Source organism: Rhinopithecus roxellana, chromosome 4, assembly GCF_007565055.1.
Source record: "Rhinopithecus roxellana isolate Shanxi Qingling chromosome 4, ASM756505v1, whole genome shotgun sequence".
Taxonomy (NCBI): Eukaryota; Metazoa; Chordata; class Mammalia; order Primates; family Cercopithecidae; genus Rhinopithecus; species Rhinopithecus roxellana.
In genome coordinates, this window is record NC_044552.1 from 173,368,079 (window position 1) to 173,382,832 (window position 14,754).

At 37.6% G+C, this 14,754-nt stretch overlaps 1 protein-coding gene across 9 annotated transcripts in view; it reads left to right on the forward strand.

Moving 5' to 3' along the window:
* The window catches only part of NCOA7 (nuclear receptor coactivator 7), a 157,688-nt gene that overhangs the window by 105,980 nt on the left and 36,954 nt on the right, over positions 1-14,754 (forward strand). For 6 of the 9 annotated variants that reach the window (XM_030928825.1, XM_030928827.1, XM_030928824.1 and 3 more), the window contains 4 exons: positions 463-588; positions 3,442-3,626; positions 7,523-8,565; positions 9,216-9,384. In XM_030928825.1, coding sequence (XP_030784685.1) covers positions 463-588; positions 3,442-3,626; positions 7,523-8,565; positions 9,216-9,384 — 1,523 coding nt within the window. The remainder of the gene's footprint in view (positions 1-462; positions 589-3,441; positions 3,627-7,522; positions 8,566-9,215; positions 9,385-14,754) is intronic. The other 3 variants (XM_010360197.2, XM_030928829.1, XM_030928830.1) reach the window with 3 other exon arrangements.

The window sequence follows — 14,754 nt, forward strand, 5'->3', positions numbered from 1 at the left end:
TTCTCCTGCCTCAGCCTCCCAAGTAGCTGGGATTACAGGCGCCCGTCACTATGCCCAGCTAATTTTTGTATTTTTAGTAGAGACAGGGTTTCACCGTATTAGGCCAGTCTCAAACTCCTGACCTCAGGTGATCCGCCCACCCCGGCTTCCCAAAGTGCTGGGATTACAAGCGTGAGCCACCCCACCCAGCCCAGTGAGGTTAGTTTCTGAAGACATTTCATGAGCAAGTTTTATGGGTTCATACATATGCCTTTGCTTAAAAAAAAAAAAAAAAATTAGTTTGATTTGGATATCTGTTATTACATTTGTGATATTTTTGAAGGACAAAGGATGTTTGCCTTTTTAACGTTCCACTTAAATAGAAATAGTATAGTCACAGGGAATTTATGGGGCTTGATCTACACACATAATTTGTTTGAAAAAGTGCTTTTATTTGATTTTGAAATTTTTTGCTTTCACAAGGATGCTGACTTAGCACGAAAGGCCTTAAAACCCATTGAAAGAGTCTTATCATCTACTTCTGAAGAAGACGAGCCAGGTGTGGTGAAATTTTTAAAAATGAATTGTCGATACTTCACCGATGGAAAGGTATATAGCAATGTAATTTGTTTTCTTTCCTTGAAATCTATGAAAAACTAAAGGTTACAAGTTACTGGAACAGAGACTACAGTAAAAGATCTTACCCAGAGTGTCAAGTTTAGATTTGACAAGCATCCATTAGTTCTCCTCTGTTGGATGCCTGGCCATTTTGCTTATTGAGGTAAATATTATCACTGAGTGGAAATGTGATTCTTTGTGACCTTGGATTCATTGTTTTTTTTCTTTTAGTTTGGGCCTATGAATTGTTAGGGAGATAGTATAACACACATATAACAGCAAATGCTGGAGTCAGACTCACTGAATTTAAATTCTAACTCTACCACCCACTAACTCTGAGACCAGGGGCAAGGTATTTACATGTCTTAAGCTTCCATTTTTCTCATGCATAAAATAGGAACAATAAAAAAAAATTAATAAGAGTATTGTAATGAAAAGTGATAATTTATGTAAAGAATTTAGCACCTAATCTGGAAAATAGTAAGCTCTCAACCTGTATTTGCTGTTGGTGATATTAGTATTAATATCTGCTGTATCCTGTTTTTAGTTTTTTGGTTGTTGGTTGATTGTTTTCTGGGTGCTTTTGTTTTTTTGTTTTCACAAAGAACAAATTCAGCTTTCAGTGAGCCTCTGGAGAAGGGACTATCTTGATAACCAGTGAATTCCTGTGGTCATAGGAGACTTCATATGAGTTTTAGATAATAGGAAAAATATGTTACTGATGTGCATTTATAAAGTTTGCAAACAAGAATAAATAATGCTTGACATAAAGAAACTTTTTTTAAAGACAGCTTTATTGAGATGTGATTCACATAATATACAGTTCACCCAATTACAGTGTAAAATCCAGTGGTTTTTAGTTTGTTCACATAGTTGTGCAACCATCACCACAATCCATTTTAAAACATTTTTATTACCCAAAAAGAAACTCCATAACCATTAGTAGTTATTCCCCATTTCACACTCTCCCACCCTATTCTTTCCCCCTCCCTGCTACCCCCATCTCCGTGAGGCAATCACTTACCTACTTTCTGTCTTTCTGTATTTGCCTATTCTAGACAATTTATTTTATTTTATTTTATTTTTTTCTCTTTACTACCTTTATTCTTCTATTTGGTCAATTGAGGCTATAGCACATTTCCTCATCACTACATGCTATACTTCCTTTTTTTAATTTTTTAATTTTTTTATTTTTTTATTTTTTTTATTATTATTATACTTTAAGTTCTAGGGTACATGTGCATAACGTGCAGGTTTGTTACATATGTATACTTGTGCCATGTTGGTGTGCTGCACCCATCAACTCGTCAGCACCCATCAACTCGTCATATTCCTCCTATCTAACTGTAAGTATATGTCCTTTGACCAACATCTCCCCCATCCTTCTTTTTCCCCTAAACACCTACACTTCTTTTTTTTTTTTTTTTTTTTTTTTTTTGGTGAGACAGAGTTTCGCTCTTGTCACCCTGGCTGGAGTGCAATGGCACGATCTCTACTCACTGCAGCCTGAGTAGCTGGGACTACAGGTATGTGCCACCACATCCGGCTAATTTTGTAATTTTAGTAGAGATGGGGTTTCACCATTTTGGTCAGGCTGGTCTCAAACTCCTGACCTCAGGTGATCCAACTGCCTTGGCCTCCCAAAGTGTTGGGACTACAGGCTCGAGCCACCACACCTGACCCACCCACACCTCTTACTCATCACCATTCTACTCTATTTCTATGAGATCAGCTTCTTTAGATTGCACATATGAGTGAGATCATGCAGTATTTATCTTTGTGTGTTTGGCTTATTTCATTTAACATAATATTCTCCAGGTTCATCCATGTTGTTGCAAATGACAGGATTTCATTCTTTTTTTATGGCTGAATAATTTGTGTATATATAGCACCTTTTCTTTATTCATCTATTGATGGGTGCTTAAGTTGTTTTCATATCTTGGCTATTATGGATAATGCTGCAAATAAACATGCAAGTGCAGATACCTCTTTGAGATATGATTTCGTTTTCTTTGGATATATACCCAGTAATGGGATTGCTGGATCTACAAAACTTTTTGCTAAGATAATCACTAAACTCATTAAAAGTACCAAAATAAAGTATTTGCCCAAAGAAAGTTATCTGTATCCTGCTGTTCATGGTAGATAATATCCCTATGGCCATTAAAGTCTCTTTTATAATTTGAGCAAGCTTCAGACTTTTAAGACTTCACCAAGCTACGACTTTTTGCTTTCAATCTCCATGGTTCAGCTGTATTCACTCTGGCTACAAAAGTTTCATATTCCTATTTATGTTGACTTTTGTTGGATGTGGGCTTTCTAAATATTTTAAAGAAAAATATCGGGACTATTCTTTGGCACTATAACTCAGAAACAGCCGCTCCCTTAGCACAGAACCATGTACTTGTTAGACACATGGGGAAGACTTGCAGAGTGAATTGTAAAGCCCCGTATTCTCGATCGGGAAAGCACTTGGACAGCCCCTCCCATTTTGTAGACAGAGAACTAGAAAATCTAGGAAATCTGAGACGTGTATGTGAGAACCAGGATCTAGGAAATCTGAGACGTGTATGTGAGAACCAGCTGTGCTGTTGCAGCAGCTATGATAGAATCAGGCTCAGTTGGTTGCCTCAGTGAGCCACATCTGTTTTCTCTGCCTCACCATCCAGCATTGCATTTCTTCAGCCTGTTTTTCTGGTCCTCACAGAGGGGATGTAATTGTCACAGAGGATACTGCGGTTCACAAAGTCCATGGAGTGACCATCTGAGTTAGTTAAAGCTCTGTGGTAGTTGCTGAAAGCATTTCTGCCTGAAGTGATTCTGTCCTGTTGCTTTCTCCTGCAGGGTGTGGTTGGCGGTGTCATGATTGTGACTCCTAACAACATCATGTTTGACCCTCATAAGTCTGATCCTCTGGTTATTGAAAATGGGTGTGAGGAGTATGGTCTCATCTGCCCCATGGAAGAGGTGGTTTCCATTGCGCTCTACAATGACATTTCTCACATGAAGATCAAAGATGCCTTACCATCGTAAGACATTTCTTTGTTTACCAGGAAAAAGGGGGTGTTGAGAGTTACATGTAGCTTAAAAATGAGGGCATTGGCATGATTGAGGGATTGTGTAGACGTGGTTTTGAAGGTGGAAGATTCGTGCACTGAAGAAAATGAGAAAAATGAGAATAAATGAAAAGAATAAAGTCAGTGATGGGAAAAGTTGAACATATAAAGATTAAAGGAGAAAAAGAAGCCATCATGTTAAAATAGTATTTGTTTGGCTTATTTTTCTAAAAAGCAGTGCATGTTCTTAATGAAGTTATGGAAGAAGAAAGGCATTTTTCTGAAAGAAGCGTATCCAGTTATCAGTAAGAGAATAATGTTTTCTTCTGGGTTTAACTAAGGAGAGTTACGTTTGTCTTCATTTAACTTCTAGGAAAGGCAGTCTCCCTAACTCATTTCCTCCCTCAGTCCTGCACGGAGAGAGGTTTGGGTCGGGTAGAGTAGTAACCACCTTCGCATGCTGTGAAGAGGGAGTAATACCAGTTTGCTTTTTCCCTGAAATCTAGATTAATATAACTTCAGTCCTGATTACTTTTGCCTTATAATGCAAGATTTATTGTTAAAAAAGAGAGGGAAGCTCCCCCGGAAAAAAGAGAAAGAGTTAAGAAAGCTCAGGGAATTGATTCACTGACACAGATAATCTGATTTTTACGGTCCTTTTGCTCTACTGTGTCTGTTTCTCTATAAAAACCAGCAGTAAAAATTTTTAACAACCTTCAGTGATGGGAAGAGGTGGAGCAGTAGGTCCTAACAGTACAGAGGGAAACTAGCCCTTGGGGCTCATATGAAAAAAAAAAAAAAAAAAAAAAAAGGTATTTACTAGGGAGCTAAACCAGACACAAAATCCCTGGGGGTTTATGCAAGTAGATTCCCCTGGACTCCTACAGCTGTTAGAATCTGGTCCAGGCAGCCCTTCCCCAACCTCAAGCCACCGAAGATAGCACCAGAGCATGGGCCCTGAAGTAGTTTACAAATTTTGCTGCCAGAAGTGTCTAAATGGGTGGCTAAACAAATAGGGGCATTCCCTACTGAAATATGGCTCCTAAGGGAGTAATGCCATTGCACATCTTCAGCCTAGGATCTTAATTATTCTATTTAATAATAGTACCTCTTTATATAAAAACCTATCTCATTGTGAGATTATGTTTAATGATCTCGATTATAAGGGATAATGCCATGATTACAGGAAAAGAGCAGAGGTAAGAATCAGCTTCCAATTTGTTGAAATTATTTCAGGGTTGCACATTGATTCCTGCCTTGGATGCAAGTATATAAAGGATTTTTAGTCTAATGAACAAGAATGTGTGAGAATCAGTGTGAAATAAACTTTGTATTGTCTTCAGAATTTCATAAATTGTTTAAAAGTTAAAAATTACTTAAAACATCATTACCGAAAGTTTAATAACAGTAAGTACAAATTACCCCGTGGCAACGTGCAATAGTTTTTAAAAGTGGATGTGTGTAAAACTCCTCCATCCTCACCTTCAACTTTGGTATTTGTGTGAGAGAGAGTGTGTGTGTGTGTGCCCGCACGCACGCACGTGCAGGACGTTTTGTGGCTCCAGCTGCCACAGCGAGTAAGAAGGGAACAACTGAAAGGATTATTGATCATCATTAGGTGCCCAGCTAAGTCTAGAAAACATTAATTAAGAAACTAGCCAGTTGACACCATTATGTACACTTGGCAACTTCACTGCAGAAAAAGCAGATGCTAAAATTAATCTCAAGTAGGGAATGGGCAGTTTGGATTAGGTAAAAGAAGAAAGGGGTAGTCAAAGTAATCTAGAAAGCTAATTAGAGTGCAGTTGAAGGTGTTTTTGTAGGGGTCAAGCTAGGTAGAGAAGGGGAAGAAAGTTTTGCTTATTAATCAAGTATGTGGAAACTTGAGTTTCTTTGTTGCAGGACTTCTGACAGCCTTTAATATGCCTAATTAAGTTTTGAGTTCCAATAGGGAGATTATGCTACATTTCACAAACTTATTTGACTCTAGGATGGAAACGTTTTTAACATCTCCTGGGATGCTGGTGTTGGGCAGAACATTTTGTGTTTGCAAGTTCCTGCAGAACAGAGATTCTGTCACAATTGTATTTCAGAATATAGCACTTAGGGGCTCAATGAATGCTTATTAAATTGAAATGAATTATAAATTACGAAGGCTTTTTAAAGCGTTTGTTGGAGCCAACCAATTATGTAGGCTTTTATTTTCCATTGGAAAAAGCGTGAACCTTTCATGCAGATGGTTTATAAAGTCACTTTGGGAAGACAGTCTTTTGGAACTTCAGAACTTCCTGGTATTTTGTAGCTTTATTGTCATAACCATTTATTTCAAAGCCAAAATAGCAGATAAAGTTTTATCTGAAGATGATCTGACCTTTTTAGAAAATATAATTATTTCTGAAATTGAAATGTTATTCTTTAAAAGGGTTTTTATATCTCTGCTTTTTTTTTTTTTTTTTTTTTTTGAGACGGAGTCTTGCTCTGTCACCCAGGCTGGAGTGCGGTGGCCGGATCTCAGCTCACTGCAAGCTCCGCCTCCCGGGTTCACGCCATTCTCCTGCCTCAGCCTCCCGAGTAGCTGGGACTACAGGAGCCCGCCACCTCGCCCGGCTAGTTTTTTGTATTTTTAGTAGAGATGGGGTTTCACCGTGTTAGCCAGGATGGTCTCGATCTCCTGACCTCGTGATCCGCCCGTCTCGGCCTCCCAAAGTGCTGGGATTACAGGCTTGAGCCACTGCGCCCGGCCTATCTCTGCATTTCAACCCAGTAATGACACTACTAGTAGCAGTGGTAAGTGGATGGGTTTACTCAAGATATTTCCAATCATATTTTTTACACATATTTGACATTATTACTATTTTTATTTATTTTCAACTTTTATTTCAAGTTCAAGGGTACATGTGCAAGATGTGCAGCTTTGTTACATAGGTGTGTGCCATGGTGGTTTGCTGCTCTTTTTAAAGTATATTTCTTGATCATTTATTTTACACTTGGGAGAACATGTTTAATCAATATTTTTATGTAATTCCAATCTGGGAAGTAGAGCATCTGTTATTAAGGAAAAATAATTGATTGCATCCCAGTACAATGTGTTTCAGCTGATAAACGAGCTGCACCATTGCTATAAGGTAAAGCAATATTGTTATAAAATGAAATACTTACTTAAGAAACGTAAGTATTATACATAAGAGCTTTTTAAATAAGATTCACTTTTCTATACATTTTTAAATTATAAGATGGAGCAACTGCCATATACCAACAATAATAGTGGAAGCTTCCTCTTGCATCTCCTTTGGGAGTAGAGGGCTGTCTATGATTAGAAGCATCAGATCCTAAACCATGAAACCCAGAATCAGGGTTCAAGGTCAGTGACTTTATATGGAGCAATTAAGTGAGTAGCTACTAAGTCAATGAACATTTCAAAATTAGTGTAATTGTTTTCTATACCATTTGATAAAAAGGAAAAGGTTTGCACATTTAAGGAATTTTAGACATTGATGCTAAAATATTTCCTCTTCTTTATCCTTTCCTTCATGAAAGGCAGATACATTATTATTTCATATTTAGAAATCTTATGGGTAACATCTCCATGTTCATGTATAACTTCCAAATTCATCATGTGCTTCCAGTAGGATATGCAACTCTCATGGTTCATTCTTTCACCATTTCCTTTAGTTGACTTATGTTTCATTTTGAAATCAATTTCTTGATTTTATTTTTTTATTCTGAAATCATTTGAACATAAATTTAAGTTGTGGTATATTTATGTATTGGTTTTTCGGTGTGTTTGTTTCGTTTTTTGCCTTTCCTCCATTTTGTTTTTGGTTTTATTTTTAACATTCCATGTGCACCCACCATTTCTCCCCCAACAGTGACCTACCTCAGGATCTTTGTCCTCTGTACAGGCCTGGAGAATGGGAAGACCTGGCTTCAGAAAAGGATATCAACCCATTCAGTAAGTTCAAATCTATCAACAAGGAAAAACGACAGCAGAATGGAGAGAAAACCATGACTTCGGATTCCAGACCAACAGTACCTTTGGAGAAGTCCACAGAACACACACCTACAAAGCCCTCAGGCAGCTCTGTGTCAGAGAAATTAAAGAAACTGGAATCCTCTAGGGAGACATCCCATGGCTCTTCCACAGTGACTAAGCTTAGCAAGGAACCTTCCAACACTTCTGCTGCATTTGAATCTACAGCCAAAGAAAACTTTCTAGGGGAAGATGATGATTTTGTTGACTTGGAAGAACTTTCTTCTCAAACTGATGGTGGAATGGACAAAAAAGACACCTCAAAGGAGTGCCTTTCTCTTGCCCCAGAGGAACGAAAGAAGGTTGAGTCACAAATAAACAATTCAGCCGTGGAAATGCAGATGCAGTCTGCTCTAGCCTTTTTGGGAGCAGAAAATGATGTTGAACTGAAGGGGGCGCTAGATTTAGAAACCTGTGAGAAGCAAGATATAATGCCAGAAGTGGACAAGCAGTCTGGTTCACCAGAAAGCTGGGTGGAAAACACACTGAACATACATGAAGATCTAGATAAAGTTAAACTCATTGAATATTACCTAAATAAGAACAAAGAAGGGTCACAGGTATCTGAAAATTTGCAGAAAACAGAATTAAGTGATGGAAAAAGTATTGAACCAGGGGGAATAGACATTACCCTTAGTAGTTCTCTTTCCCAGGCAGGCAATCCCCTAACTGAGGGCAATAAAGAGCCAGATAAGACCTGTGTGAAAGAGAGAGAGCCCCTCCCAGTAAAACTGAACTCTTCTACAGAAGAAAATGTGATTAAAGAGGCTCTAGACTCCTCTTTGGAATCTACTCTGGACAACAGCTGTCAAGGTGCACAAATGGATAATAAATCTGAAGTTCAGTTGTGGCTGTTAAAGAGAATTCAGGTACCCATTGAAGGTAAGCTGTTTTTCTTTAATGCCTTTATAGTCTGTTGTATAATTGCCTTTCTACAATTTGCACATGTAATACCCAAATTAGTACAATTATTTGAAAACAATGTTTTCTCAATAGAGTATATCTTTCCTGATAACATTAACAATTGGAGAGAAAATTTACAAGATATGGTATCTATTTTGGAACTTGAACTATGACATAGATCTCTAGATACCTACTTCAAAAGTAGTTTACTTTTAATCTTTCAAGCTACTTCCTTTTTTTACCTTTATTTTCTAAATGTAGAGGAGTTTAAACTGTTTTTGAAGAGATCTCAATTCTAAACTGAATTGCATTATGTTATAATTGGATTATCAGCAGCATTCATTAATATGAATTGTCCCAATTCTCCATTATTTGCTATTCTGTTGGTTTTTATACTTATTTTCAGTATGTAGCAACTCATGGGATGTACTTCAACCTGAAACAACCAAAGCTTTTTCCTTGTGTACTAAAAAAGGCTTGAAAAATTTATTAGTCCTGATACGATGTTGTAGGATGTTTCTGCAAAGTTTTGACTAAGAGAGGATTGTGCACTATCCTTTTTAAGTTGAAAAGTTCTTCTATTATCAATTTGTCAATATTGAGGAAGAGTTTTTTCATGTGTGATTCAGATATACTTCCTTCAAAAGCAGAAAAAAGCAAGACCCCACCCATGTTCCTGTGCATCAAAGTGGGAAAACCAATGAGAAAATCTTTTGCCACTCACACTGCAGCCATGGTCCAGCAGTACGGCAAACGGAGAAAGCAGCCAGAGTACTGGTTTGCTGTTCCTCGGGAGAGGTGAGTGTGGGCTACAATGGAAAGTCTGTGAGTCTGTTAGGTTTGGATTGCATTTTGATATTCCTTATCTTAAAATACTTCATTTTATTATTGATTAAGAGCTTTATCTGAATTGGAGATTTTAGAATTCTAGAAGGATATTATTTAAAGTGGCTTTCTGCTAAATGGTGGTTTTAATATAACAAATATGGAGGTGTCATAGGTACTATGTTCTGAACCGCTTTCATAACTTTCTACCGAGTTGATTTTTAAATGAAAGAAGAATTTGATGTTCTCAAGTACCAGTAATTAGGAGATCCAAATGCCTCTTAAATGCAAGAAAGAGGCAGGATTATAATATTTAAAGTGCTTACAATTCTAGGGAATGAAATATTTGTTGGCTTTATGGAGGGAGTGCCTATAGCTCAGCAGCATAAGAAATGTGATCCCCTGGATAGGTTCAAGGAGCTATATACTCCTAGAAAAGATTGTATTTTTAAATCACCAAAGAAGATACCTTCTTGGTTATGTGGCAGTCTAGAATAGGAGGGATAGTGGCATAGAAATTCTTCAACAGTATATCATTGAGGATGTCTTTATAATAAAAATAATTAGGGAATATTCTTTTTAGAAACAAATGCTTTTATTTCACATATGTGGTAGAATAAAAATGTCTTATAGAGTCCTTGCAATTAGTTTTCAACACAGTTAAAACCATGCATCTTGCCTCTTAAAAACATCATCATCTAGCCAGACCTTCTGGCTAACACACATGCCAAGAGCAAACACACTCAGCAAGCTTCCATAGCTTGATTTCTCAGTAAACAAAATTAAATTCTAAGCAAGGGTGCACCTCCTGGCTGATTATTACCTAGAATGATCATTCTCATCGGGAGAGTTGTCTCATTTTAATAAATTATAGTTTAATGTGAAAAACAATAGGCTTTTTATTAATGAATTTGCTAACAGCTTTTACCTGTCTTAGACACAAACCCACATTAACACAGGCATTAAACATAACTTGTTTTGCATTTATGTAATATACTCCTTCACCTGTGCCTGCAGCCCCCACAGTATCTCCTGGAAATTTAGGGATATTGAGGAGAACGAGGAGAAAATGTGTCTTTTTTGTTATTATTTTAAAATGTTTCAAAGAAGCAGTGCAGATTTCTGAAGCTCTGTTAAAATTGGAGTCCTAGAATTAGAATTTTACAGCTGAATAATACCTAAGAGATTTAGGCCCCTTCTTGATTTTATAGGTGAGGAAAACAAAACGCTGAAACTTTCAGTTACATTGTGGGTTGTGTAAACTTGATTATCTGTCAGAAAAACTACGTATCATATATATCACTTTTTCTCTGGGAGAATGTATTATTTATAATATAAGACAATTGTGTTTTTTTCAATTGTGTTATCTTTGCTGGGACTGTCTGCACCAAGGTCTCTTGCAGAATAATTGAAACAATCCCACACATGTAATTATTTTACTGTCATTTTTAACCCAGAAGAAATCTTAAAGCTAAAATAGTACTTTTCTTTGACTTCTTATACCACTTCAAGTGGTTTTTGTAAGCTTTTAAAAGCAGGTCAACTTTGGGAGGCTGAGGTGGGTGGTTCACCTGAGGTCAGGAGTTTGAGACCAGCCTGGCCAATATGGTGAAACCCCCATCTCTACTAAAAATACAAAAATAATTAGCCTGGTGTGGTGGCAGGTGCCTGTAATCCTAGCTACTCGGGAGGCTGAGACATTAGAATCACTTGAACCCAGGAGGCAGAGATTGCAGTGAGCTGAGATCACGCCACTGCACTCCAGCCTGGGCGACAGAGTGAGAGCTTGTCTCAAAAACTAAACAAACAAAAAGAAAGCAGGTCACTTGTGGGATTCTATTCTATTGTATTTTATAGTGTCCATTACTTGTTTACCTTCGGGTAGCAAATAACCTGGTAGCAAATACCTTTGGGTAGCAATTAAATACTTACGTTTTCTTTCTTGAACTAATTATGAATCAACCAAATATTTTCTTGGAAGTGTTATGTTACACTGTGTTAATGACAATAGTTTTTTTGTGTAGATGTTAGGAATTTTTTTGTGGTAACCATTGCTTCATGTATTTCCATGTCTACCTCCCCTGAAGAGACCCACGTTTTAGTTTAAGTAGGGGGAAGATGAAGCAGTCCCATGGTTAATTCTCATCCAGACCTCCACAGTAAGAAATATTTATTCTTGTTTCTACTGCAAGAAATTCTTCAGGACTTAAGGCTCAACAGAAATCCTTAAGGGGGAGCTAAGAAGTGGCATGTACAGCTTTTCTCACTTCAGTTATAATTTCTGGATTCCCTCGCTGCAGCAAACTGAATGTTTCTACTTGCCTTTCTGTTTAATGGATCCATGCATCCATAGGAGTTTCAGTTGCAGAGTGAAGCCACCCTAGGAGTGGCTCCCTTCCCCTTCGTGGATTACAGTGTCCTTTTCATAGACTTTATAGATGTGACAACTTGTTCTGTTTAGGCAGGTCTCTTTGACTTATCCACTATATTGAAGCTCCTTGTCACAGGATAATTAAATTTTGATGGTGTCACTTCACAAATGTACGTCTCACTGTTTCTCTCTATTGTTCCTAATACTTTTTTAAAATGTTTACCTTTTCTTTTATTGTTATTACTACTAAAAAGTTAACTCTACCAAATCACTCCTCCTTTATTTACAATGTACCCTGTGGGTTTCCCAAGTCCATCAATGTATGAATAATCTACCAAGTAAGACCATAGAGAGGGCAGGGCTGGGGGGCCAGAGGGTGGTGGTAAGGACAACAACAGTGGAAGCCTTGCATAGTCTCCGTTAATCTCTTCTGTTTTGGGTGAGTTTTTTTTCTGTAGCAATTCTTATTAAATTTTAGATACTAGAAATTAGAGATGTGAAGTAGTTAAAAACTGCCTAAATACGTAATAGTCTTATTTACCTTGGTAGAAGTTATCAGAAGATCTAAGACCTCCATGAATCCAGGAAAACCAGCAGTTTCTTCTTGCACACCTGTACGCTACGACTTGAAACATACTCAGGTTCACTGAGAATTAAATACTTGTTAACCTTATGTCCTCCCTGTCTCCATTACAGCTTGCAAAATCAGGTGCTTCTCTTGAGACAGCAGAAGATAATAGTGGTGTGCTGGGGAGATTTACAGTTTCCACAACTCTACTTATAAACCTGGCAGATGCTGGCTCCTGCTTTCGCTCTTGGTGCTGGTTTAAACATAAGGACAATGTTCCACCATATTTTAATCATCTAGTACAAAATTCTCAACCTTAACACTATTGACATTTTGGACTACTAGTTTGTTGTTGGGTAGGGGTGGGGGTGAATTGTATGTTTAGCAACCTCCATGGCCTCTTCCCACTATCTGCTAATAGCATCTCCCCAGTTGTGGCAAACAAAAGTACCTCCAGAGCTTGCTAAAATGTCCCCTGGAGGACAAAATCACTTCACATTGAGAACCACTGGTCAAGTACTAGACCCAGGCCTGTGTACCACTCTGAAAGCGGGGTTGTAAGCCACAATCGCTAAATAATGTAAAGATTTGACTCCTGTCCCCTTCCCTAGAAGAGGTGTGGAGTCTTGGGCTGAAATAATGAGCCTCAGAACCAGGCAGACGTGAATGGGAATCCCCAGAAGTGGGAGCTCTTGGATGAGATACTTTATCCCCTTGTACCATAACTTCTTAATTTAAAAAATAGATCAATAAGGACAATGTGAAGTTTAAAGTTCGATGCAGAAGATACCTTACACATTCATCATCACAAACAAGGAGAAGGCAGAAAAACTAAAGCAGTCCTTGACCCCTGCTTTGGCAGTGAAGGAGCTGAAATGAACCAGACACACTGATTTAGACTGTATTAACCCATTTACCGTTTGCACCAAGAATACTGTGCTGGCAGCAAGCTGTACTTTTTTTTTTTTTTTTCCTAAATGGGAAATGGGTTAAGATATTTAAAAAATTTTTAAATGTAGATGATTATAAGCATTAAGTAATTAGATCATATTTGAACAAATAATTATTGAGTACATACTTCCTGGCAGGCAGGCACTTATTTACCTAGTTCTAGGTAAGTAACACTGGGACCCTATCCCGAGAACCTTATGAAAAGTGATTGAAGATAGTTCTTAACACTTTGTAGAGATATAATATTCCATGAATTTGGATACTGTTTTATATTTTAAAAACCAGCATTGTCTTTTTCCCTCCTTCCCTTTCTTATTGCTAACAGATTGTCCTTGATTAGAAAGAACCAATAATTCTTCTCTAGAGTAAAACTGTTCTCTTTTTTCCAATTGTTTATAGCCTTTTAATCTCTGAAATGTTTTATAATAATTAATTCTATATTATTCAGCTTTTAAAATAAATAAGATGGAAATAGTGTTAAGTAGCAGGAATTATGTAGAGTTTGTCGAGCCATGCATAAATGTTTAATTCAAACTTTAAATTGGTTAGTGTGATTTGTATAATAAGTAAACTAATAAGAAAGCGAAGGGAGAGAAGGAGAGGGAAAGCCCTGGGGTTTACATTTTTATTTTTGTTTAACTTGAAAAAAAGTATGCTGAGATAATTTTTGTTAACATTTGAACATACAGATAAACCAAAAGGAAATGGGGAAAGAATCTATTTTGCAGTCGGCTTTTTTTCCACTTAATATGCTGTGTACATTTTCCACATCATATGCTGTGTTAGCCCTTTCTTGGGTTGCTGTGAAGAAATACCTGTGGGTGGTTAATTTATCAGAAACAAAGAAATACCTGTGGGTGGTTAATTTATCAGAAACAAAGGTTTAACTGGCTTACAGTTCTGCAGGCTGTGCAGGAAGCATAGTGCTGGCCATCTGCTTCTGTTGAGGCCTCAGGAAGCTTACAAAACCAAGGCAGAAGACAACGACAGTACAGGCCTCTCACACGGCAGGAGTGGAAATGAGAGAGAATGCGGGGATTTGCCACACACTTTTAAGCAACCAGATCTTGGGAGAACTCACTACGGTGAGGACAGCACCAAGCGATGAGGGATCTGTCCCCATGACCCAAACACCTCCCACCAACCCTCACCTCCAACATTGGGGATTACATTTGGACATGAGATATGGCTGGGTCACAGATCTCAACCATATCATATGCTATGTTATTTATATATATATACACACGCACACACAATATAGCTGGCACACCATTATGTTTTCTGATTGATTTACTCATGTACTTACTTTGGATATTAGGTTCTTTTGAATTTTTGGCCATTATAAGCAATGTTACATTAAAAGTATCTGTAAAATCCTTCAGGGAGTCTTATGAAATCAAAGAATATATTTAAGGTTTAAATACATGTCGCACATGAAAGTGTGTGGCCGTGT